We start from the raw sequence: 23,527 nt of genomic DNA, 5'->3' as shown, positions 1-23,527 counted from the left end.
ATGGTCAACTCCTGTTGTGGATCCGTCTGCTCTGACCAGGGCTGCGGCCAGGAGACCTGCTGCCGCCCCACCTGCTGCCAGACCACCTGCTGCAATACCACTTGCTGCCGCCCCAGCTGCTGTGTGTCCAGCTGCTGCCGCCCCTCTTGCTGTGGCTCCAGCTGCTGCAGGCCCACCTGCTGCATCTCTAGCTGCTGCCGCCCCATCTGCTGCCAGACCCCCTGCTGCCGCCCCACCTGCTGCATTTCCAGCTGCTGCCGCCCCTCCTGCTGTGGCTCCAGCTGCTGCGGCTCCAGTTGCTGCAGGCCCACCTGCTGCATCTCTAGCTGCTGCCGCCCCACCTGCTGCCAGACCCCCTGCTGCCGCCCCACCTGCTGCATTTCCAGCTGCTGCCGCCCCTCCTGCTGTGGCTCCAGCTGCTGCGGCTCCAGCTGCTGCAGGCCCACCTGCTGCATCTCTAGCTGCTGCCGCCCCACCTGCTGCCAGACCCCCTGCTGCCGCCCCACCTGCTGCCAGACCCCCTGCTGCCGCCCAGTCTGTTCTAGCAGCTCCTGCTGCTGATCGCCCTGACCTGTGCCCACCTCGTTGTTGTCATCCAATCTTCTTAATGTCGTCCAACTGAAATGTGTCATGAGAGGCCAACTGCACAACCTCAGTTCCAACTGATTCTTAAACTGACTTTGGCCTCCAAATACACTGCTCCCTCCCCACCGTATTACCATCTCCCAAAAGAACACAAAGTTTGAATTTCCTCTTGAAATCTTTCAACCAACATGTCATCCCATTTTATATATTTCTTCCTTGCCAGATTTTCTCATATGGAAAGGTCCCTAAGTCTTAAATAAATCTTAATTTTCCAGCATACAAAGTAAAAGCCTCATGTTTCATTATTTTCTTCTTGTTATCTTTAGCTATCAATTGCTCTGTTTTTTCTGCAGAGAGCAGGCTCTAGCAGAGGATTGAAAGGATTCTATCTCTATGCTCAGGCATTCTTACTCTAATATAGGAAGGCGGTTTCTTATAGCAAACACTTTGATCTTGCTGCCTGTGGACATGCTCCGGATGAAGGAGCAAACCTTGGAAAGGCCGGAGTTGGGAGTTAGTGTCTCTGGGAGCGGTACTCAGCCGCTGGACGGGAGGGGCGGCCAGTGCTCTCGCTTCGTTCTCCTGGGTGGGGACACGTGCCAGCGGCCAGAGGGCCTCCGTGGAATGAACCCCAGCTGCCTGCAGGAGCAATCTCCTTACTACATTGTCCTACACTGGCCTTTGTGTCCCTTCCCCAGACCACTTCCCAGGCTCCGTGCTGTACCTTTTCCCGAAAAGGTACATCTTCCAATAAACTCCCAGATTTCAAACCCCAGTTGTGGGGTCTATTCCTGAGGGCCCCTAACTTAAGACACCAGTGTTCTAATCTCATCACCAGTGTCCTTCAAAAGTTTGTAATATGTTAGGAATGGCTGCCGACTGTCAGTGTCAGCTCAGATCCCGTGACCAACAGCATCCGATGGGGGTATTCCGGTTTCCTCTGGGGAAATGGCAGTGGACTCCTTTGGGAAAGGACCAGAGAGATCGCCGCTACATACATTTGCTGTGGTCCTTAGTTTTGGAGGACGGGCCTCTCTTTCAATGGGTCAGTGGGTTGTAGGTCTGGAAACTGGGTGAGGGGATCATGATTTTCCACTGAGATCACTGATCTCAGCCTGCGGCTCACAGAGCACTCTGCCCCAGCTCTCATTCCAAACTTGCAGCCCGTTCCATATTTGTACCCACGTTACTTCTTACAGTTAAATGCTGCCACCTGGTCTCTGCTGCTTCAAGGATATTATCATCCCCCTGGCTCCTCGGGAGCTCAGTTCTGTAACAATATTCCCTACTACAAGCTCCAGCTTTAGACAATAGACTGCCCTGTTGCTGAATAATGCCGCCAACCTCCTTACCTGCTCATTCCGCATTCCTTCATTACATAGCATACCCTCTGAGTCCTCCTAGGGAACTTATTGGGTTTCCTGGCCTTACCACTAGATCTATTCGAGCATATTAACTTCTGTGCACCCTTTGATCTCTTCGTCCTCGTCTCTGTGTTGTGTGGTACTAGATAAATCTGGGCTAACTGTCTGTTGTTATGTGATATTACCTCAAGTTTTAGCAGCTTAAAATGACGCTCGTGACTGTCTCACAGTTTTGGTGGGTCAGGAATCCAGATACAGCTCAGCTGGGCTCTCTCTTTGTGTAATGACGCATAAGGCTGCAACCAAGGTCTAAAGTCTGGACTGGAGAAGAATCCACTTCCAGGTTCACTTACGTAGCTGTTGACAGGATTCCGTTCCTCGAGGGCCGCTGGAGCGAGAGCCTCAGTTCCGTGCGGGTCGGGCCTTGGCAGCACAGATCTCTCCCCGAAAGACGCTTATTTCATCAAAGCCAGTGAGGGAGAGAGAAGGTTGGCTAGTGAGATGAAAGTCCCAATCTTTTGAAACTTAACCGCTTGAAGTTGCCATATGCTCTTGGTTAGAAGCAAGTTATTCAGGAGTCAGGGGAATTACCTAAGACTGTGACCACCATCTAAAGGCCGTCTAAAGGCTGCCTGCTACAACCCTTACATAATATCGAGTGAAAGAATAGAGACACGTAGTACACATATTAAGATTCCACTCATCTTTAACTATGACCCTCCAGACTAACATTCCCAATTTTCTTAGATGCTTTGTGGTTTGCAATCATTGAGAACTAAAACTGCCCTTTTTTTTTCTGAAACCCTACACACTGAAGGTAGATGACTTGATATAAACTTCCGAGAAATTGCCACAATATTTCAGGTTTAGACAATTTTCTTCATACCTGCAGCTATGTGGGGCACTCAGAGAGCTCACCTAAACGCCTGAGGACATCGTCGGAAACATCAAACTGCAAAAGATGATTTGACCCCTCCAGATAAAAATATTATTTTCTCTTAAATGGCTGTCCTCTGGACTCAGGCTGGGTTTATAGTTTGCTCCAGACATTAAACTTCATTTCTCTTTTTTTCCCATAGAAATGCTTTATTAAATAACTGTTTTTTCACACAATAGAGTTCTAACGTGGGAAGCCCACCAGCCTCTCCTCACTCCTGGAATAAGACACAACAATTTAACTGGACTGACCTAATCTCAGGACTGAGAGACCCGGTTCAATCAGTTGCAAAGGAATTGATCAACTTAGCTTTTGGATTGTGGAACCTCTTGGGGAAGTTTCAAAGGCAGGGCTGTAAGGGAGCAGAATCTGCCACCCAAAATATGTCTCCTGGACATAAGGAATATTTTAGCTGATTATTTTTAAGATACAGCAAAGGAGAAGCTCTGAAAACCAATTGGAAGTTACCCTTTGTAAGAGACATTTACATGGGTAAGAAAAATCTCCCTCTGTAAGGGTGTCTCCCACACCGTACCTGGAGGAGGGCAGAACTCAGTCTCTAGAAACTTATCGATGGAGAAGGCAAGGACTTAACACTGCGTAACAACTTCACCCTTGTTTGCTGTGCTTTTCCTGGCAACCACCCATAGCCAACTCCCCACCCACAATGTCTTCTTTTGTCTTTAGCGGAAGTGGCATTTAAGGCAAAGGCATGTGCCATCTTGGGGGCCATGACTTAGATCCCGAGTCTCTCCCATGTATACAGGGGTCATACGTGTTATTAAACTGTTGCTAGTTTTTTCCCTGTTAATCAGTTTTTGTCAATTTAATTCTTAGACCAGCAAAAGAACCTAGAAGGGTAAAGGAGAAATGTTTCCTCTGCAACACGAAGTTGGACTCAGGCAGGGATTCACTTTGTCACTGCAAACATGTCAGCATCACGCCCGTCTCCCCAGGAATGATTCCCAATCAGAGTACAGCTGTAGGAACAAAACCGAGGAGAGAAAGTGTACTGAGTCTAATGAGGCATCAGGAGCTCTGAGAGTGTGCCAAGTGGCCAGACTGTGAATGAAGCAGGAACGATGCTGACAATGTGGCCATCTTCCTTATATCTGGAAAAGTTTCTATGACTTAATCTCAGTTAAGAAACACATCAAACAGTTATTTTCTACATATTCATAATATTTTGAGGATAACTTCCTGTTTTGCAATTCCCAGGACCATGGAAAATAATATAAACAACAACGAGGAAAGTCCTGCTCAGTGGTCCAAAATGAGGCGGGGGGTGTGGAGGAAGGGGGTCCAGTGTATAAAAGCCCCAGGACAGAGGAGTCATCAGAATCTGAGAAACTCACCTTCAAGCAGAAGCCCACCCTCCTCACCTGATACCATGTGCTGCTCTCCTTGCTGCCGCCCAACCTGCTGCCAGACCACCTGCTGCCAACCCAGTTGCTGCCAGCCTTGCTGCCGCCCTTGCTGTGTGTCCACCTGCTGCCGGCCTTCCTGCTGATGTTCATTTGAGTGTCTTTAACAATGGAAGTGATATTCTCTTGCATGTATATGCAGATAACACCTGTTTACAAAGTTTTTCCCAAATTGGTGTCCCACACCTCAGCTGCATTTTAGGGCCCTGCTGTGTGCAGAACCCTTTCCTGTCTCCGGTGCAGTTCCTGCTCTCGTGGGCATCCACTCGTGGGGGCATCCAGTGTGTCCTCACAAGGGAGGTGTCATCTAAAGAGACTTCTTTGCCATCATGTAAATCAGATTGTTGTATGACCTCCTTCTCCTGAGCACCTATTGATGAGAGTAAAAGGGAGTCAATCACTTCCTGCGAAACATGGTATGTTCCCCAAGTTTAAGGCACTTTGTCATTCTGATTAAAATATTAAGAGAATTTAGTAAGGACCAAGTTGGGAAGTGAGAAGCTATGCAATGGACATGTATGGCATAATACACGAACCTTCTAAGGAAACAGAGCAATCTCCTGTGTTTTTTGAGTCCACTCTGAAGCATTTGAGAGAAATAAAAAATTTGTGTTCCAGGGGAATCGGAAGAATGTGAGAGAGAAGGAAAGGAGAAGAGCCTGTGCATCCCTAGTAGTCACGCCAGACAGAAGGCGGGTGCTTTCGTCCCAAATGAGCAGTGCTGCCCGAACATTCACTGAGGTTAAGGCTGGAACCTGCTAGGAACCTGGATCGCCTCCGTGGGAGCAGTGGTAGTACCTCTGCTGCGCTAACCAGGCTGGTACCCAGGACACGTGCTGGGTTCTGAGACTGGGTGTTTGGGATGCTCTGAAGAGACTGCCAAGGCCAAACTTGCTGACTGCTGTTCCTTGGTGGCTGTTTGGATGACTGAGATGAGAAAGTAACATGCTCTGGGGGACCTACTATTTGCTGGCTATGCATTAAGTGCTTTATCTACATATCTTTAGTTCTTGAAGAAATGTTCCAGGTAGGTATAAATGTTCCCATGTTTGAGATGAGGGAATTGAGACTGAGGAGGTAAAGTAATGTCATAGTTTGGTCTCTCCCAGAAGTTACTCTGAAGAAAAGATTCAAGTGGATGTTGTTTATTTGGAAGGTGCAGGTCTCACTGGTTGAGGAGGGCGGTTGTGACACAGGAAAGGGACACCATTAAGCCAGTATCACAGTCAGCAGTGAAGTGTATACCTAAGAGGAAATATCACAAATGCTATAAAACACATACTTTAGGATTGTCCTAATTGAGTAATGACGGAGATGACACTTTATAAACCAACTCTCCGGAAGCATTGGGTGAGTGTTTTTCTCAGTGTGACATACACAGGCAGCACAACTTTCAGTTATTACAAGGGGAAAAAAAACCCCTCAGGCATGGAGATACAAACCTGGCTGGTAAAAACTGGCCCGAACACACTAAGATCCAAACTATATGGTGTGTTCAAAACCTCATCTACAGTCTATGATTTTCCCCACTCAAATCCAATATTGGGTTCTTCAGTGTGGTGGAAACCCATGGCTTCTAGAAGAAGGAGAATAGGAGGAAGAAGAGGAATAGGAGGAAGAAGAGGTGGGGAAGGAGGAGAAGAAGAGGGGGAAAAGAGAGAAGGAGGAGGAGAAGGAGGAGGAAGAGGGGGAGGGGAGCTAGGAGAGAGAAGAAGGAAGAAAAATGAAGGAAAGAAAAAGAACAGGGACGAAAAAGAAAGCAACACAGTAAATGTGCAGTCAGTGGTGTGAGGTCCCTGACTCTGCGGGTTACAAGGTTAGGACTGGAGTCGCCAACTCATCCTCGTTGCCCAAACTGGCCCAGTTATACCACTGGAGAGGCCCATAACCCGGGAAACCCCTCAGTGCTGGGTAATCAGAACTATTCGTCACCCAGGAAGTAAAATGACTGATGCTTTCAGTCCCAGCTTCAGCGTCTACCCACCTGCTTTGGCTCTGCTGTGCTTATGAAACAGATTATGCCAAACATCCTCGACTCAAGTGTCTGCGACAGAGCTGGGACACATGGGCGGGACAGGTTGCTCCCGAGGGACATCTGTCATGGTCTTGAATCAGGCTTTCGTGGGAGGTTTGGACTCAAGCATGGATTCAGTTCGTCCCTGGGAACGTGTCAGCACCCTGCCACACACCACAGAGATACTTCCCAATCTCAGTCAGCGGAGAGACGACGCGGGGGAGGACATGTGTCCTGGCCCTTGCCAGGCCACAGGGCACTGTGTCATGCGACCAGGATACGAACAAAGCAGGAATGATGCTGATGATGTGGCCACCTTCCTTTTATCTGAAAAAAATTTTCTAGGAATTATTCTCAATTAAGAAACACATTAAACACTTGTTTTCTAAAGGCTCGTATCATTTAAGGCACAACTTCCTTTTTACAACTCCCCTGGTGAATATGGAAAACAAACATAAACAACAACAAGGAAGGTCCTGTTTGTTGATTCGAACTTGGGGAGGTGCCGTGTGTAACAGCCCCAGCATAGGAGGAGTCATCAGATTCTGGGAAATTTACCACTGAACAGGAGTTCATACTCCATCCCTGACACCGCGACCAATTCATGCTGCTCCCCTTGTTGTCGACCTTCCTGCTGTAGGACCACCTGCTGCCGACCCAGCTGCTGCTGCCGCCACCCTGACTGTGTATCCAGCTGCTGTTAGGCTTGCTGCTGTTGACCGTCTCACCGTGCAATCTTGTCACACAGATTAACCTGATAATCCACCTGTCACCTCTTCAGTTACTGCCACGGACATTTAGCAGGCTGCCACCATCTCTTTATTAGTTATTCTTGATGAAAAGGTTTTATTTAAAACCTCAAAGACCACTTGTATGTGTAAGCCCAATAGGCTGGTTTTAAGAGACAGCCTCTGTGTTTAAGCATCTGTTGTGTTCCTGGGGCCGTGCCAGCACAATTAAGCCAGAGACTTACCTAAAGGCACCTGTTCTTTGACATCAGAGGTCTCCTTCATCAGGCCACGCAGAGTGTGAAATATTTTTAAAAGGATCAGGTAAAACACATTCCCTTGGCCATGTCATGCAACCCTAAACTTTCAGTCCTTTTTTTCCCTTAACCAGAACCATTACCAAAGGAATTAAGTATGGACGCAGCCCTATGAATTGAGCTAACCACATCATGAAAACCTTACCTTTGAGCCATTCCACTCTCTCTACAAAACACCATCCTGAGTTTTATGAGATGAAGCTGAAGCACAAATCAAACACAGATGTACCTGGTATTCTCTGAAGAGGCTGCCTAGTTAGTTCATAACAGGAAGAAAAGAAGTCGAGGTAATATTTGTTAATTAGATTTAGATTCGGTCTAAGTCAGTGTTCCTCAGCCTTGACCCTGTTGACATGTTGGGCCAGATAATCCTTTGCTGGCTGGGTGAAGGTGCCCTATTGCAACCATGAGGGAATGTGTAGGAGCATCCTGACTTCTACCCACTAGAAGTTAGTAGCACCCCCTTCTGGTAGTGTCATACAGAGCGAAGGTGGGTGGGGAAAGTGGGTAAATGTGCAAAACACAAGAATAAAATCTATACTATAGAGGCATTATCTAAAGGTATAGAATTGGATAATAATAAATGTGACATCAAAGCTCAAGTGATGCAACAAAAGCAGTGTTTTGAGGATAATTTATATATTTAAATCTTTATGTGAGAAGAAAACTTAAAAATAGTGAATTAAATGCCCCATCTTAAGAAACTAAGAGAAAAGCAATAGCATTGCCCCCAAACTACACAGAAGAAAAAAATAGAAAAATAAAAGAGCGGAAATTAATAAAACAGAAAGCAAAGGAAAAATGGTGACTTCAACAACGCCAAAATTTGCCCTTTTAAAAAGTGACCAAAATATTTTATTTCATTTATCTACTTATTTCTGTGCTGGTGTTATGTTGTTTTAATTGCTGAGACTTTTATTGGATTTAATTTTTTAAATATTTTATAATGGACTTTGACATTTAAACAAATTAATAAATAAAATCAATCTGCATTTTTAAAAGACAGAAAGAAGGAACCCCTACCTTTTGCAACAACATGGATGGAATTGTAGAATATTATGCAAAAAATTTTTTTTTAATTTTAAAAAGTGAACAAAATAGATAAAACTTTTAGAAAATTGATCAGCTAAAATGATACAAGACAAAATTCAATAAGATTATGAAAGAAAATTTGGGCATAAGATATGGATAAAACAGATTTTTAAATTATTTTAATTATCTATTGCTTTATTACAAACTACTTATTACTAAAAAACAACAACTGTTTACTGTTTCTCATGAGTTCATGCGCTCACTGAGCTCAGGGCTTTTGCCCCACATGGTACTGACTGGGAAGAAAATAGTCACAGCACAGACAGAGGCAAAGGATTCATCTCAAGAACGTAATTCTCACAAACCAATAACCATGAACAACCCAATAGAAAATTGAGTAAAATATGTGGCTGGGAATTTTATGTTAGAAGAAACACATGTAGGCAGTCAAAGTAAAAACAATAACAACTCAGAATCATAAGTAACTGAGAAAAACACAAATCAAACCTCAACAAGATTCCCACTTACACCATTATATTGCAAAACAGTTTAAAAGTCTGACAATATCAAGAATTTAGGGAGGATGCGAATCCACTGAATCTCTTGCATGTTTGAGGGGGGTGGAAGGTGGTATAAATTTGTGCAGCCACTCTAGGAAACAAATTGGCATTTTCTCCTAAATGATAGATCTGTCAATCAAATATGCCAATAATCTCACTCCCGCGGCTTTACTGACAGCCCTTCTATGACTTATCTTATTAAATCGTGAGGCTTCTCAGTCGGGTGGAGCCTACTTCACCTTGATTTGTTTCTTACTTATTTCCTGTACATCAGTGCACAGCTGCTGGTCGGCTTCAAACTGGTCAACACTTTCCCCTCTAAGAATCTTTAAAAAACAAATTCTTACCACTATTCTCTTAAGTCTCTGCAACCATCTTAAAATTTGTGATAACCAGTCAGGGAAATGCTTTCTGGAAGCACTGTGTTGCACAGAGCAGGGAGGTAATGGCCGCGCTCGGAGGGAAAGGCACGTGGTTTGCTGGCAAAGGGCTCTGAAAGGAGGGCAGCGCCCACAAGGGCAGGGAGGTGTTCAAAAATGCCATTCAGGTTGTACAGCGTCGATGCTTCTGATGGAGCGAAAGTTCAGAGGACCCAGAATGAGTATAACCTGAAGCGTGGAGAAACTCTTTGAAAGAGCTTCCCAAGGATGGAATGAACCACACTGAGCATATAAATTTTTGATTACTAGGCTTTTGAGCATTAGAACTGACAACCACTTGGCAGGAAGTTTATCAGGATTCCTGCCATGCCTGAGATGCTTTGTCTCCGAACACTCCACCTTACCCCTTCATTATTTAATTGATTGCTACTGATGTGTTATCATTCTCTGAAGTCCATAAGCATTCAAACAGCTTATGCTTTAAAGAAAATGTACACATTGTCATGATAATAGGCATTCCCTTGGAGGGGGAGGGTGGGGAAGGCTATCTTCCAAAAAGCATTCGGGTAGAAATTCACAGCCACGGTTAAGACTCTGGACCTGATTTTGTTTACTTACCAAGGGTGGAGCCACCTGTTGGAGCAGACGCACGTTAGCCAAGCCCATAAAGCAAGGGTATCTATTGATAAATGCACAGGAGAATGCACTGTAACAGCAACTTCTCAGCTACCACTGAGCAAGGAATCAGTACCAGAAGTTAAAGGAGCTAAATGTCAGATGGCATCTGACACATTTATTTCACAATGGTTTCACCCATGGAACTTGGAAACTCACAGTCCTGCTGTAACAGGGTGCAGCTAGCTCCCCCCTTCACAAAGGGGTTTTGTAATGGGGTCCAGAGATTGGGGTGTCCAAGGAAAATGTATGATATTCTCACCACCGACCCTACAAGGCGGGCCTCCATGAGGGATGGAAGACAAGGAGCAGGGCCATTGAGTTACTCTGCATATCAGCAACAGACCAGCTTCATAAGGGACTTGGAGCAAGGCCATTGAATTACTTTGCATGTCAATAACAGCTGGACAGCTTCATTCCTCATGTGCAAAGATGATTGTTTTGCACATCCACAAGGCTAACCAGTAAAGTTTGCAGAAGTTGAACAGAGGATGTAACTGGGCGAGCAGCTCCGCAGGTAGCAGTGCCTGCTGAAGGGGTTGGGGACAGGGTTGCTGGGGAGGATCCCTGTTGGGGTTGGAACCCAGGCACTGCAGCCTTGCTAGAGGCTTTTGACCACACAGTTTTGGGAAGCAGAAAAGCAAGATGTAGCAGCCACGCAGGCAGCTCCCGTGGTTACAGCACGCATGCATGGGAGCTTAGAGATCGTTCGCCTCATGCCATGAGGGAGCAATGCGAAGACCATGTGGGAAGGAAAGGGGAGAAAGGACTCTTGCCTGTGTGCCACGAGAAGGTGCCACATGGGTTTGGCTTAAGAACTAGAAATCGCGGCAACACAGGTGATAGTGCTGGGAACCGCAAGAGGCCTGCCTAGCCAAGCTCCGGACTTCTGTTTTCTTCTGAAAGATGATTTGCTGATATGTCATTCTTTACATGCATCAGCAAGAAGAACCAGGTCTCTCCCGTCAACCCTGCGACTACCATGTCCCCTGCGGAGGCACTGCCAGCATTTGCTTCAGCGCTGTCTTAACTCTGAGTCCGTATGATACCAAGAGCCACAGTTAAGTTTCACACTGCTTATATCTTCAGTTGGATCCAAATCAACACCTCAGACTTCGAAGACATCCTTCCTTTTAAGATGACTACATAATTCGGTTTGGTCCTTTTTGACGTAGACTCCTGGGGGCTGGTGGTGTCTGCCGTCGTCCCGCTCGTGCATCTCATTCATGCCACTGCATTGTGGACATCAATCATGGAATCCACGTTTTGGTTCATTTCTACCATAATATCTTTTGGTTATTTATGATATTTCTAACTGTATTTTAGAATGACTGGATTTATTATCTTTCTCTTCTCTTCCAAAAAAGAAAAAAAAAAAAAAGGAATCCTTGGTGATGTGGACTTATCGGAATATTGCATTGACTCTTATTATTTTGTGTCTGTGTTCACTCCCAGCATATTCCTCCCCCTCTCCCATGAGTGACACACTTGTTAGGATTTGGATCAAACATGAAGTCAACCCCTAGATCACGCACTCCAGTGCAATGGTAAGAACAGCGATTGATTTCAGGGAATCAGCCTCTTTGTTTCATTCATTTCTTTCACTTTAGTGCCATGCAACCTCCAATCCCGAATCTGCTCTGCCCGCAAAGGCTCTGCTGTTCCTCGGCTTCAGCCAGAGCCATGCATCAAACCCACGATTTAGGTCACTCTCGTCATTGTCCTCCAGCCACCCTAGGGCCAAGGACTTTGGGGAAGATCTGAAAGAGTGTAGCAACAACGTGTCCATTTACAAATATTAATGGAAACCAGGCCCTAGAGGGCAGGCCTCGTTCAGTCTCAAGGCACCCAACAGACTTCCTAATCCCATCCCTTTCTGACCCCAGGAAAAATCTCTCCGTTGGAGGCCTTTTCTAAGAGGGGTTGATCCTGTGTCAGCCCTTCCTGGGGCTCCTTCTCTGAGGAAGCTTGATTTACAACACCAGGAGGGGCCACTATCAGACTTCTCCTCCGTGTCCAAAACATACTTCGAATAAGCCTAAATCATGTAGATAGTGCAAAGCCGATAAGGAAGCATGGACACCCCACCTCCTTCCTATTGTCCCTGTGTTCAGGGTTCGTAACCTGGCTGTGAAGCCTTCAGACCCTCTTTGTGAATAAAAACATTCCTTGTCCGAGACAAGGGCATGAGAAAAAGCGAGCTCTTGAGCCTCACTCAGATTCTTGCTTGAAACAGAGATTAAGATGGAAAGGGACACCTCTCATTAATCTTCTGCCTCTGAAGGTTGATTCCTAGCAAAGTTGACCCAATTCTTCCTAAACATTTCCCTTTAAGTGTCTAACGGTAATAAATACAGCAGACCAGAAAGATACTTAATATACAAAAAAACAACTAAGACCCCAAACGATCCCTATGAGGATATTTTCCCCACGCAAATAGGTGATTATAAGAAGAAATATAATTTAAGATTCATTGGTAAAATTATAATTATGATATAAGAAAGGAGGACTCCTCAATATTACCCATGGATGCAAAGGATAATATTTGAATTATCTAGAAAAAAATTGGGGAGATTAATGGCCCAAAATGGATATAAACAGTATAGGAGAGAATTTGTTTTCTCTAACGAGTTTTAGTTCCCCGTCTTTAGAAAACAATGTTTCTCAAATACTAAGACACCTTTCAAGTGAGAACAGGAAAACCGTATTTGAAAAATCACAGGGAAATTAAGACATAAAGAAACTAAATGGGCATTGGCATCAGAGATAATTTTCATACAATCTGAGCTGACTGAAATAAGGACTCTCTCAGAAAGTAATGAGCATCCCAGCATTTGCAATAAACACGTATATACCAGAATCTGATTTACAAGAGCTGTTTTGGCTTGCTGACCCTTGAACTGACTTACAATGTTTGTGAAGGCTTTAAACAATCTCTCAGCTATTGCACAGTTATCTATTATACAATATATTGTTGTTTGTATTAGCATTTATAGAGTTTTCTATATTTCAAATTACCGAAACATCATTGTGTTTATGCCTGAATCACTGCTTTCTCCTATTTCTCCTTGCTCTCAACCAGCAAATATTAATTTCCTTCACACAGATCTGTCCTAGGAAAGGTGCATGACAGTTGGGCATCCTTGCATTGAGTAACCAACTCTTCCTTCCCCCTCTTTTCAATGAGTTAACTCCTTTTCTGATGGTTAGAGATAACATGTATAACAAGCTACTTATATTAATCCCTCTGGTAAAATAATATGTTATCAGAGAAATAACAGAATTTGACTTTTTAAGAACAGATCCTAATCTTCATTGCCCTTGTTAGAAGGTTGGACTCAATCAATGGTCATTAGTGATAGTTTGGATTTAGCTCATGAGTGTCATTAGAAATTAGATATGCATATGACTTTTCTACCCCCATCCTCCACTTCTGCCGAAGTGGAAGACTTCTGCTTTTCTTAATAATTGGTTAATTTTCCACCTCAAAAATGTCTTCCTTTCATACTTTTTTATTGTGCTTCTAATTTGTTTTCTACCCACTATAGTCATTTGAATTATCTTCTTTGCAACTAAAGCATTTCCGAATTTATCACCTAATAAACTCTGTTCATCTTGTATTTCCTTTTGTGACCTGAATTATGTGTACAATATGCCCTTCATAAGCCCTTAGATTTAGAGGCTATTTTATATTTTACAAAATTCTTCTACATCTCTTCCCATACCACAAAGGCAAGAGGCCAAACCTGAAGACATCGGGCTAGGACTGTGAACCTCATCCAAGGCTGCCTTGGAGCGTAAGGAGCCCATCCACAGAACCACGCAGATTTGGTTTGCAGCACTGAACTAGTCATCGTAAAATCACTCCCATCAAATACTTCTCCAGCTCCAGCTAGGTTCAGGGCATTGCTCAGAAGTTTCTGAGGCAGTGCGTTATATGAGCAAATTCACTTCCTGATGTCATAGTTCTATTGCTGTAAAATGAACCCATTTATATAGGCAAACTGATGAGATCAACAAAAGTAACACCCCATGTTACACATCACACACATAGGAAAATCCCACATTATGTTTGGGACTTAGAGGCTCTTTACACATGCTTTTTGGACCATTTGTATGTCTCCAACGTTGCCTTCCATTCTGTTTTCCTCATTTATAGGCACTGGGATAACTCCCTACTGATTTTTAGCTGCCTCAGTCATCATGACTATCCTTTGCCCTTGACCTTCTTTATCCTAGCCCACTATGCCAGTCTCGCGTTCAGGGTTACCAAGAGAAGCAATACATAAGTTTTGCTCTTTGGAAGTGGGATTTCTCCGGACAAGTCTGATGTGTAACCTAGTTGTTAAATAGCTACCAAGACAACCAGAAAAATTACAGGCAAAATTCCATTCTAAAAGGCAATGGTAGAAAGAACGGTTTAAGTTGTCTTAATTCCTTTTAAACTATTTTTCCTGTGTGTGATTATTGTCCTAATACCTTTTTAAAAAAATTTTCTTTATTTTTATTGTTGACACTATTACAGATGTCCCCATTTCCCACCACCACCACCACCACCTTCACTAGTGTTTGTGCAGTCGATGTGTGGCCCATGACACCACTGCTTCTTCCAGTGTGGCCCAGAGACACCAAAAGGTTGGACACCCCCCAGAGGATATAACAAACCGAAACCAGTAGTTTGCCCCAGGGGACCAGGATTTGGGTGTGGTGTTGGGGGACCAGGGATGTTCATTTTTTATTTATATGTTGTTTTTCTCCCTCAAGCCTGAGGTTTTTTTTACATTAAAAACAAAGATTGTGATGTTTCCTTCTGAAAACTTGCAATAGTGTGGGGGATGAGGGGGACAGAGAGAGAGACAGGGAGGTTTTAATTCTTTTTGATGTGACTAAGGAGATCACAGCTTATTTCAAAGTGACATTAAGAAGTTTGATGTGAAGTAAACTCCTCACTGCGGTGCTAATATTTTTTTTTCATGATGTATTTGCATCAGTCCTTCACCCAACTCCATGAACTGTCAACATGTCTGTATCTGGCAAGGAAAATCCAGTAAAAAGGGTCTGTTCTTCTTAGCTCATGCTGAAACCTGGGACTGAGATAAGATCTGAGATCTCCCTCAGGGATGATCTAAGGGATGTAGCACCTGGAATGTGAAGGTTATGCTAGGAAGGCTCTTATTTTGTGTCTGTCTTTTCAGACAATGGGGGATAATCAGATTGGAAAAATAACTAAACATTTATATGGACAAATTGCTTCAACAAACATCTATATTGTCTAAGTAAATTTATGTCACTTTACGCGGTGCATGTTATCTCCAGAGCACTTAGAGGATAGAAGTAAAGCTCACATTGCCACTGAGGAATCTTAGACAACGAGAGATGCCGGATGTGTTCAGACAAGCAAATGCCCTCCCATTTTCAAGTTCTTGCAAATCATACACCTTTAAGTTTGATCTCACTTAAGGTAAAAAAAAAAAAAAAAAGTTCTAGAATGGACTGTTCAAAAGACCCTGTGTGAACCACTAGACAAAGAACACAGGATGACTTAGACCAAGTCATGGCAAATAATTCAACTTTTTATTATTGATAGATTAGTTGATCAATGAAATTAAGTAGAAAATGAATGTGGATTTCAGCAAGGCAATTTGAAAAGGACTCTCATATTACCTTAGGAAGAGAGAGCAGAAATATAGGCTGAATACGGTGACAATTGCCAAAATATGTCTCATTTCCAATGACAACATCTCGCTTTACCCAATGATAATAGGTACTTGACCCCAAATTCAAGGTGAGACCCTAGATAAGAGATGTCCTAGAGGGGCAGTCAGACAGCTTGAAACTGAGCTACTGAATAGCCTTTTCTGCAGATTCTCAAAGCACCTGGAGTTTTCCAGGGAAGAAGCTCTAGGGCTACCTTGAGCTCAAAGTAAAGAGTCATATACCTGAAGTCCATGTTAACTCTGACTTTGAAGAACTCTCTCTTATATACTATGACCATAAAGACATCAATTTGGCTGGAGTAGGACTATGAACTTAGCAACAGGCTTGCAAAGGCAGGAGCAGAGAATATAAACACAGGGACCAGGAGACCATTTGAGGAGTGACAGAAGTGTCCCCCATAGGACAGATGCCACCTCACCAAATACAACCTTAGTCATTCAAATCCCAGCAAATTTCCTAATGGGGCTGAGGTCTCTAACAAAGAACGGTACTTAGCTCTATCTTCAGGCAGACATGACCTTGGGGAAATACTGGACTGTGCTCCAAAGAGAAGGATGACTACTGGGCTGGTCAGACAATGGCTAGATCTTGACCTAGGCTCTGTGCATGCCCTTTTTAAAGGAACATTGAATAGGTGGAAAATGCTTTGAGGAAAGCAGCTCTGCTGGGAATGGAACTGGAAACCAAATCATATGAAGAAAGGAGATATCTGGTGATAATTACCCAAGAGAAAATAAACTATTTGGGGGAAGGGAATGCCTTCAAATTGGGAATATCTGTCTGCAAAAGATAGATTAGATGTCTGTTGCATGGCCTTATGGGGCCAAGAAACAAAACCAATCATGGGAGCTATAGATACGAATTTTGGCAAAAATAAGTGGAAACTCCCCCTTGGAGCTGCCCAGAGAAGCAGTGGAGGCTGAGTGTCCCGTTCTCTGGAGATGGTCAAGCATGGACTCAAGTGAAAGTAATACAGATGTTGCAAAATGATTGTGTAAATAAACGTGTAATTCGGCCAGCTGATTTGCAAGATTCCTTAAGCCACTAAGATTTAATGAAGTCAAAGATGATCCAGGCTTTATTGTCCTGAATTTTGACCAAGGCACCAGAGTAGAAAAGCTACTTCTCAAAGTGGCTTTGCCACTAACGAATCCATCTCCCCTCTTCTTCAAAAGCTTCAGCTGCTTTGAAGTTCACACCATCAATTCCATTGCCCTTCCTTTTGGTTATTTTCTGTCAGTTTTCAGGAACCTGCACTCATTCATTTGTGGGTCGCTGTCTTTCTCTCCTCCTCTAGACCTGTCTTTATGTTTAGTGAATTCAACTTCTATGAAGATAATTCAACTTCATCTAACATTTTGACTTCTTCACTGGCCATGAACTGTTCCTTCATCCCATTCCAGTCACTACCAGCATAACTTCCTGAACCTTATCATCGCAAAAGTGGAACCTATTTGATGAACAAGTGAGGAATTAACCAGCCTGTTTCTTTTAAAAAGATTTATCACATGTAGTCAGATACTTCCTACCAAACTGTCTTTCAGAGCCATGGGGGATTACATGAACAGTAATAAGGAAAGGGTCTTTCCCTCTCACTGATGATAATTTTGGCAAAATCATTATATTAAAAACCTAGGAAAGAATGTATTCTGAGATTTTGGAAACTTGACTCTGCATGGAAACCCACCCTCCACACCTGACACCGTGACACTCTCATGCTGCAATCACTGCTACCAGCCCACCTGCTGGAGGACCACCTGTTCCAGGAACACCTGCTGTCAGCCCCCCTGATGGGGGTCCAGCTGCTGTAACGAAACCGGCATGGGGTCCCCCTGCTGCCAGCCTCGCTGCAGACCCAGCTTGTGTGCTCCCTCTCGGGATGGTCCCTCTCCAAAACCAGACGCCATGCTGAGGGGAGTGCCAGCTGTACAGAAAGGCCACGTCTAGGCACTCGGGTTGATGACAGTCCCAGCTGAGCCCCTCCCAGGCATCGCACACATGAGTAAAGAAGCTAAGTCATTCCAGCCTCTAACCATCTGAGTATTTCCAACTGAGGTCCCAGAGGCCATAGAATTATGTGTACAAAAACATTTCCAGCTTGTACAGAACAGTACAAAGACGATACGATACAGCATAAGAAGTGTTCGGACCCCCAGAATTCTGCTTGCAGAAAATAGACTGAGATTAGTGCTAGCAATAAACTTGTGCTATTTCTCATGAAGAAGGAAGGATAATTCAGAGAAACAAGAGCACAGAAGGCAAAGCCAAGAACTATGGAGAATTATTCCCAGGCGTGGAAACCTAATCAAGGAACTTCGAGTATTTGCCCAACTAGCTTTCAGAAATAAACCGGTAACTGCTTTATATTCCCCACTCTCCCCACCCTTAGAAAAGATATCTCTACATCAATTATCTTATGCTTGTCCCACTATTGTATGCTGAGTGTGTGAGAGCCAGATAAATGTGTCTTTAGTTTCACAAGTCTACAGATCTAGAAGAATTGTACTCTGGAAGTTGTACATAAGGAGCTATGCCCAACGAGATTCATCCACACTTGGACCTGATTTCAATGATGAGATTCTAGACTTTGAGCTTATGCTGTAATCAGATGAGATTTGGGGACCTTAAGAGGGAGGGATTGTAGCCCTCACTGGTGTGGCTCAGTTATTTAAGCATCGCCTCTCACAAGGCGAAAGGTCCGGTTCAATTCCTGGTCAGGACACATGCCTAGGTTGCAGGTCAGGTCCCCAGATGGGACACGTGCAAGAGATAACTGATCAATGTTCCTCTCATACATCACTGTTTCTTTCCCTCTCTTTCTCCCTCCCTTCCCCTCTCTTTAAAAATAAACAAATAAGAAAGAGGGAGTATATTTAACATGTGAATCATTGCGGAAGTAAAAGAAGCCTAAGATGACTTCCAATTATCCCCAGCTCCGGGCTTTCATACCTTTGGGGAGTCCCTTCCTCTTGAGTGTGGGCTGGATTTACTGACTTGCTTCTAATGAACAGAGTGAATGCGGTGGGACCACCTGCTTTGGGAGAATCCAGCTGCTATGTTGCGAGAGCAATTGGCCACTGAATGGAGAAGCCCACGTAGCAAGGAAATGATATCACTGGCCAACAACCAGCGAGGACCTGTGGCCTGCCAACAGCCACAGAGGGAGCTTGGAAGCGAGTCCTCCCTCTCCAAGCCATGAAATGACTGCAGCTCCAGCCAGCACCTCAGCAACTACCTCATAAGAGACCCTGAGCTGGAGGCAGCTGGCTGAGCCACACCTGGATTTCTAACCCACAGAAACAAGGAGATAACGATGTTTGTTGTTTTAGGCCAAGTTTTGGGGTCATTTGTTATTCAGCAATAGATAACTAACATAATGAAACGATCCATGTATCAAAATGTAATTTAAAATTGTATTCTTAATAATTAATAAATTATTATATTAATTGCAAAGCTTAATTATTACAACAAATCTTAATTCTTAATGAAAAATTTATTCTTTTTTTAAAAGATTTTATTTATTTATTTTTAGACAGGGAAAAGGGGGAGAAAGAGAGGGAGAGAAACATCAATGTGTGGCTGCCTCTCGCAAGCTATCGAACCAGCGACTCTTTGGTTCGCAGACCGGCACTTAATCCACTGGGCCATACCAGCCAGGGTTGAAAATTTTATTCGTAAAAGCAATAATTAAGGAATAGGTTTATTTCATAATTTTACACTATATATATATAAATTCTTAAATTCCCAAACCTTGATACTATGTATATTTTTTTGGGAAACGTAGGTTTACAGTTGTGAGTAGGCAAAACATCGAGTTTGTTCTTGCATTATGATTTATTAATTACTGTGTTATTTTCCATATGAATAACTGTAAATCTACATTCGCTCCTCCCTTTATAGTTTGTACTTCTACCCCATCGAACCGTGACTAGAAAGGCATACCAGGTTGTCCCCGAGAGGGGAAGAAGATAAATGGCACTGGAGAGGGTGCAAAAGGGCGTCAACTTTATCAGTAACGTCGTATTTCTATCACATCTCCTAAAGCTCCAAAGCAAGTGTAAGAACATGTCAATTCTGAGTGTGGGGTTTGTCATACGTTTCTCAAAACTTCCCTGTATTTTCAAAATCACTCCCTACCCAGGACGTAAGTGTAAGTAAAGATTTACTTAAGAGCATGTTCAGACTCGGCAGACCATTATTTATAATGGGAGGTTCGGCTGCTTTATGGGCAAGTTCTAGCAAACCTAAAAGAAGCTCATAAAGGCTCTGTTATTTAAACTGTTGCCAAGCAGAGGAAAGATACAAGGCTTCCCAACACGCCTCTTATACCTGACAGGTTTATAACATGAGGCTTGTGTGTTAGCAGACGGCTGGTGGACAGCGTTTGCCAGTACAACAGAGAAATCCATAACTGGAACAATAAAAAGAATAAGATAGGCTTAGATAGATCAAAACACTAGTGCAAAGTATCTCAAGAATCCTAGTGTTAAGAAGTAAATTATTGAAGGAGACGTAACCCCTTCAACTTGTAACATAAGGGACGTTGTTGAAAATTGCGTTCAGGCCTGCAGTGAGCTGCGTGAGGCTTCCCAGAGCCCCATCCTTCCTCAGGCCTTTCTGACGCCTTCATGGAAGATGCAGGAGCAAGATTTTAAATAGGGGACCCATCAAAGTATCACTCCTGGAAGGCATTCCATCCATGGTTATCCTTTTGAGATGCCAAGGGTCCCTCTCTCCCTGTCTCCTCTTGTTAATTTTCTTTTTGGACTTCAGACTTCAGTTGCACGTAATTGAGTCAATTATATTCCTTAGGTGGCACATTATCATTTTTAGTCCTTGCAAGTTCCCTCTCTTGTTTTTTTTTTTATGTACTTATATATTAATTAATTTAATTCCTCTTCCCCGTATACAGCACTCTCTTCCAATAGGCAGAGAGGAGTGTATAATTCTGTTTAATGCACATTCTTCAGCCAAGAGCCTTCAGACTTCACGTTCGTCTTTGGCTCTCCTGTGTCTCCAGCTGCAGGCCCGTGCTATAGATCACAGATTTGGACTTGCCAGCCTCCGTAATCACATACGCCATCCCTTTAAATAAATAAATACTTAAATATTTAAAATATACACAGTTTTCCCTCTGGAGAAGCAGACTAATACAATCCCCCATGGAACGAATCAACCCCGAGTGCCTCCCCGCTCTCCTCGTGGCAGACCACAGACTGTCTTTAAAATCTGTGTCATCACCCAAATGCCACAGCGCATACGCTTCTATGGGCCTGTGTGAGAATTTTGGGGTTTCAGAGCTGCGTCACTTTGCAGACCCAGCGCCCCCTGATTAACGGGGAGGCCAGAGCCGCTTGCAGAAACTGTTGCTAAAGCACACACTGCGAAAGCTCATCTAAGCTCCCCCGCCCCCACCCCTCCCACCCCCAGACCCCAGGAAACCAACCCAATCAATTTTAAAAGGTTTAGATTCCATAGTCATACACTGGAAATACAAAACTTGTCAGATGTTTCCTAAGACTAATTGTTTGTAAAACTGTTTTGCAAACTGTCAAAAAGGTAGCAAACAACTGCCAGACGTTTCTAAAGAGTTTTTTATTTTATTTATATTGGCCATGAGCAAATTGATCATTTAAACAAGTTTTAAGTGAATTAACTCTCAGCTGTTTTCAAGGGCTGAAAACTCATGTTTATTTTAATCTATGGCTTCCCTGGACCATTTCTGCCTTTGGCTTCCCAAGTCCATTCACTGTGGGGAAACTGAGGACACTCAACTCGAAAGAGTTCTTGGTGGCATAAAGGTTGGAAGCCAGGGACCCACTGTCCTCACTCCCTTCCCGCTTGAGCGCCTGTAATCCTAGACACCAGCTGCCCTTGCAGATCAAATGCAGACACCCCCCACCCCCGCCGCCCCGGCTCAGGGGGCCCAAGCTGTCCTGGTCAAAGGTGACCTGGAGGAAATCTCTGGAGGGGAGTGCTGAAAGGAAGGAAAGCACTGAGAGTCTTCCTCATTATGCGTAGCCAGTCACATTTTAATTAGCAGTTGGCAGCAAAGGAGTGCTTTTCAAGACTGGGAAGCATCAAAAGAAAAACTGGAAAGAAGGTTTTGCAGAAGTGAAATGAATTGACACCAGGAAATGCAAGCTATTGTGTGGACCCTGCGTGCTGAAAGGTCCTCCTCAGTGCAGAAGCATCTCTCAGTGGCTGGACGCCTTCCCTCGCCTGAACCTGGAGAGAATGTGGGGCTGGGCTGGGGGTAACGTCAGCGAGCAGGCAGCCCGGCGCTTGGCCAGAGGCGGGCACCGCAGGATGGCTGCAAGCTTGCAGACGGCCACAGGCCTCAGAGGAGGTGTGAAGCAAGCTCCGTCAACCAAGGGTTGCCTTGCAGAAGCTGGGCCCTTGGCTGAGTTGGCAGGAAGTCGGCAAGCAGGTGCCGGCTTTGCAGAGGTGCGAAGGAGTTGGCTGGAAGCAAGTGGAGCCACCAATGGACGATTTGCCTAAACCTGTCACACAGCAGGCTGGTTGGCAGGAAGAGGGTTTTTGGCCACTTTGGTTGCAGGAAGTGGGTTCACCACAGGTTGCTTGGCCAGGAAGCACGGTGCCACGAGAAGCTGGTTTGCAAGCATTCTTTACAGAACAAGGGGCCTGGCATTCAGCCACCGGCTGGCAGGCGAAGGACATGGAAGGGGCTGGTTGGCAGCGCAGGAGCTGGCAAGGGGAGACCACACAGCAAGCAGGGTCGCAAGAACTGAACACATGAGTTGATGGCTGGCAGGGAACAGGCATGCAGGGAACTGACTGGCAAGTCTTGAAAATGTAGCAGATGGGCTGGTAATAAATTGTTTTGCAGAGCTGATCTTCACCACAAACGGGGTGACATGAACCCACTTGGCAGCAGATTGGCTGGCATGGACTGGCGGCACAGCCGGTGGGTGGGTAAGATGTCTCAGGACAGGAAGTCCCCGCAGAAGAGGATGGCTGGCAGGACCTAGCGTCACAGCGGACTGGTTGGCCACCAGCTTCCTGATGCGATCCGGACACGAAGGCAGGTTCCTGGCAGGAGCTCTGTTGACCGGGGCTGGCATCACAGCCCTTCTCCTGACCACCGGTGGGTTCCGGGCAGAGGGCCTGGCGTGGGCTAACCTCGCAAGGAGACTGACCAGTGCTGGATTCATAGCAGGCTGTGCAGGAGCAAATGGGCTGGCAAACAAAACCCACACAAGAAGTTTCTGGAAGGCAGGTAGGCTGGCAAGGAGCAGGTTTACAGTCACCCGGGGCACTGCCGAAGGGCTGACAGTTTTCTTGGCATGTAACCAGTTGCCATGTTCTGCTCTGGCAGGAACTGGGCAGACAGATACCACTTCGGAAGTTGTCACGCTTGGGCCACATGGAGAGGGTGGGCACAGCTGCAATGGCCGTGGTGTTTCCAGGAGAACAGCTCTCCACCATGGGGTGGCAAACTCAGTATACCTGAGTCTGAAAGACATCTAATACACAGGCGCTTTTATAGTCCTTCGCTAGGGTGTGTGGCAGGACAGAGCATTTTTCCTTGTTGTTGTTTCTACTGGTTTGCGTACAAACATCTGATTAGCAGGCTTCAGGAGCCTGGGAGACGTTGTCCCCGCTTTTAAAACTTGTCTGTTGAATGGGGAGTTCTCTTGGCTAAGTTTAGGTTCCTTGACGCTGCTCCTGCCCTGGGATGAGCTGTCGCTTTTACAGGTTGTCCTCCAGCCTCCCTGAAGCAGGCCTTTCCTGGCACTAACCTCTCATCAGGAGGCCGCCACCCAGCCAAA

General features: G+C 44.8%; 2 protein-coding genes across 3 annotated transcripts; one reads left to right on the top strand and one right to left on the bottom strand.

The window, feature by feature from the left end:
• LOC129086989 (keratin-associated protein 4-3-like) lies at positions 1 to 4,396 on the top strand. 2 transcript variants are annotated; one of them, XM_054593748.1, is made up of 2 exons: positions 1 to 559; positions 4,257 to 4,396. In XM_054593748.1, exons 1-2 carry the CDS (start codon positions 1 to 3, stop codon positions 4,394 to 4,396), a joined length of 699 nt encoding a protein of 232 aa, XP_054449723.1. The 2 variants fall into 2 exon arrangements, with proteins under 2 accessions (XP_054449723.1, XP_054449726.1); XM_054593751.1 differs by lacking the exon at positions 4,257 to 4,396 and having other exon boundaries at positions 1 to 561.
• Positions 4,397 to 22,100: 17,704 nt separating this feature from the next.
• Positions 22,101 to 23,183, bottom strand: KRTAP29-1 (keratin associated like protein 29-1). Its single transcript, XM_054593693.1, has one exon. The coding sequence runs from the start codon at positions 23,181 to 23,183 to the stop codon at positions 22,101 to 22,103; it is 1,083 nt and encodes a 360-aa protein (XP_054449668.1).
• Positions 23,184 to 23,527: the final 344 nt, after the last annotated feature.

Source organism: Pteronotus mesoamericanus, unplaced genomic scaffold, assembly GCF_021234165.1.
Source record: "Pteronotus mesoamericanus isolate MK-2021 breed Mesoamerican mustached bat unplaced genomic scaffold, CSHL_Meso_final scaffold_476, whole genome shotgun sequence".
Classification (NCBI taxonomy): Eukaryota; Metazoa; Chordata; class Mammalia; order Chiroptera; family Mormoopidae; genus Pteronotus; species Pteronotus mesoamericanus.
Note: the sequence above shows the minus strand (reverse complement) of the source record. Positions and strands in the feature narration are given on the sequence as shown.